The sequence below is a fragment of the Lepidochelys kempii genome, chromosome 6 (assembly GCF_965140285.1).
Source record: "Lepidochelys kempii isolate rLepKem1 chromosome 6, rLepKem1.hap1, whole genome shotgun sequence".
Taxonomy (NCBI): Eukaryota; Metazoa; Chordata; order Testudines; family Cheloniidae; genus Lepidochelys; species Lepidochelys kempii.
Window position 1 is genome coordinate 6899261 of NC_136385.1, and position 3290 is coordinate 6902550.

At 44.0% G+C, this 3290-nt stretch overlaps 1 protein-coding gene across 1 annotated transcript; it reads left to right on the forward strand.

The window, feature by feature from the left end:
• Positions 1–1061: 1061 nt before the first annotated feature.
• Positions 1062–2000, forward strand: LOC140913736 (olfactory receptor 8U9-like). Its single transcript, XM_073350537.2, has one exon. It carries the CDS (start codon positions 1062–1064, stop codon positions 1998–2000), a length of 939 nt encoding a protein of 312 aa, XP_073206638.2.
• The last annotated feature ends 1290 nt before the right edge of the window (positions 2001–3290 follow it).

Sequence of the window (3290 nt, forward strand, 5' to 3'; positions counted from 1 at the left end):
GGTCACCACAAAAAACAACAACAACAACAACAAAACGCTTTGTGTATTAGGTCTACACAGTACCCAACTTACAATGAATACACCAGGATGAAATATACCCTAACCTCATACTCTGGAACTCTGGTAGAATTTGCGTCATTTAAACACAGTAAGAAAGAGTAGGTCAAATTAATCCTGAGGGCACCAATTACACCAAGCTGGCTTTGGTTCACTGAATGCATTAATTAGGTGTTGTGGCTCTCTGAACTCAGGTACTCCCAGTTGCTTCTCAAATCATAGGCCATAGATCGCACATCTCAGTATAAAATTTCCTGCATGCTCCCAGACTGGCAGTTTCTATTGATGGGGAAATGCCACCACATCTCTCTCTTTCTTCTCAGCAGGTACGTTTTATTGTCCTGAATTACAGTCAGACACACAGAGACACCATGGGGATCAGCAGCTATTGAATTCCAGACCTCCAGCACTAAAAGCCTAAGCCCCAACTCCTACCCCTTCAGCTAAAGGAGTGACCTCATGGGTTGGAAAAAAAGAGGCAATTACAAAGGCACTGAAGCCAGGGCTTCCCATGATGTCGCTCGGTTTTCATACATGGTCAAGTAAATGCAAAAAAGCTTAATTAGCACAGTAAGCAACTTTACCCCAAATGGACGTTCCAAGCCACAGAGCTCCCCTTGTCCAAAGAGGGTCAAAGATTGACACTCCTTTACTCTCACCCCTTCATTAGATAAGGAATAATCCCTGCAGACTGATTCTCTCACAGGAGAGTCACAAGTCACTGATTTCTCTTTGGATTAGTGAACAGGAGTGTTTGTGTGGGCGGCATGATTAACCTGCGTGTCATTGTACTTGCACAGTATCTGCATTTTATCGAACATCTGGAATGACCAGCTGTGAACATCTGGCTCCGTGGACGAAGCCTTTTCCTGAGCTGGTACTGATGTCCGTTAAGAAACTGATCTCCATTTATCTTCACTTACTTCATTACAGAGAAGGGACACGTTTTCCTCACTATCTACCTGCCCACATCTCTGTTGCTGTCTGATCTCTGTTGAGAGGAGATGGAAGAGGGAAATCACTCGGAGGCGACTGAGTTCATTCTCTCAGGACTGACAGATCATCCAGAGCTGCAAAATCCCCTGTTTGGGGTTTTCCTACTGATTTATGGTTTCACCCTGGTAGGAAATGGGGGGATGATCTTGTTAATCACAATTGATCCCCAACTCCACACCCCCATGTACTTTTTCCTCAGGAATTTGTCTTTCTGTGACCTCTGCCTTTCCTCGATAATTTTCCCTAAGATGCTTCTGAATTTCTTAGCCGAGAGGAAAAGCATTTCTTACACTGCCTGCGCTGTGCAAATGTTTCTCTCTATCGCTTTTGGAGATGTTGAGTGCCTCTTGCTGGCTGTGATGGCGTATGACCGTTATGTGGCCATCTGTAACCCGCTGCTCTATACGGTCAGCATGTCCAGGCACCTTTGTAAACAGCTGGTGGCTGGGACGTACACTGTGGGGGTGGTGGATTCAATGTTAAACACATATTTTACATTTCGGCTGTCATTCTGCAGCTCCAACATCATCAATCATTTTTTCTGTGATGTCCTCCCACTGTTGGCGCTCTCCTGTTCTGACACTCGCATCAGAGAGATTATGATGTTTGTTTCAATGTGCTGCATTCAAGTCATCAGCTTTCTGACTGTCCTCCTCTCCTATGTCTATATCACCTCCACCATCCTGCAGATCCGCTCTGCCGAGGGCCGACACAAAGCCTTCTCCACCTGCACTTTCCACTTGACCACTGTGGTCCTGTTTTATGGCACCCTCCTCTTCATGTATTTACGTCCCACCTCCAGCTATTCCACGAATACAGACAAAGTGGCCTCAGTGTTTTACACACTGGTGATCCCCATGTTGAACCCCCTCATCTACAGCCTGAGGAACACGGAGGTGAAGGACGCCCTGAGGAAAGCAATGAATAAACTGCAAACAAATTCTTGAATCTGTTTAATTCAGGACTGGTTTAGTGCTGGGGAGTGGAAACAGGTGAATTCAATTCTCAGCCCATTACAAAATAATTTCAGAAAGCCCGTGGTAGTTTTGTACATTATTATATTGTTATTATTATTAATTTGTTTGTATTCCAACAAGGCCTGCAGTCCCCAACAGAGATCAGTGAACAAAACAAGGGAAGTATCACAGGAAATGAGGGAAACCCAAGCCAATAGTGTGCCGGGTTCGGTCACAGAGACCCTCATTGTGACTGTCACCTCATCTGCTGAAATTACCTCTGAGCCCATTTTCCCTTCCAGCCTGGGACTCCAGAACCCTGTCTTTTTGAGCCAGACACACGAGCCAGCTGCAACAGAGACCTAGGCTCTGGGTGATGCACCCAAAGCTGCAAATCTAGACTGAAACCAGCTCAGCAGGACACAAGTCTCCAGTACACAAATACCCAGCTCCCAATGGAATCTAAACCCCAAATAAATCTGCTTTACTCGGTATAAAGCTTATACAGGATAAAATGATAAACGCTTGCCCTCTATATCACTGCAAGAGAGATATGCACAGCTGTTTGCCCCCCCCCCCTCCCAGCCCCAGGTAACAATCACTTACACTAAGTTTATAAATAAACAAAAGTGATTTTATTAAGTAAAAAAGTAGGATTTAAGTGGTTTCAGTAATAACAGAGAGAACAAAGCAAAATAAAACAAAACACTCAGGTTAAGCTTAATATACTCAGACATCAGTTACAAATGTTCCAGTTTTTCTGAGGATAGAGGACTGTTGTCTGCACGCAGTGAAAGGTTTGAATAAGCCAGATGAACACCATTTCCTCCCTCTCATCCTTCTTTATTAATTTATTCAAATCCAACACAAATGGTATTTATCACAACACACTTATTTATTGCCATAACTCGTTTCATTTCCTTCCTTCAGTCCTTCCGGGAGCAACCATAATATTTTACAATAAATTTATAGGTAAATAAAGACTCGTCTTTCTCATGTTCTGTCCCGCTTTCTAGAAGAATAAAAAAGTTGTGGAAAGAGATGCAGCCAGTTAAAATGGATCTCAGCATCTGCTCTGCTGCTGAGATAATGTACTTGGCTTTCCCTGTGGTGCTGTTTCTGTACATGGCATGTTGGTTCCATTCGCTGAACAGGGTGTGGGAAAAAAAGATCTGTGACCTAAAGCTGAAAACAATTGTATCCCATTTCAAGACCCATCATCTTTCTGGGCTCACGGATCTTGACCTCCTCCCTGGATTGGAACTGGTGAGGCAAAGGGGA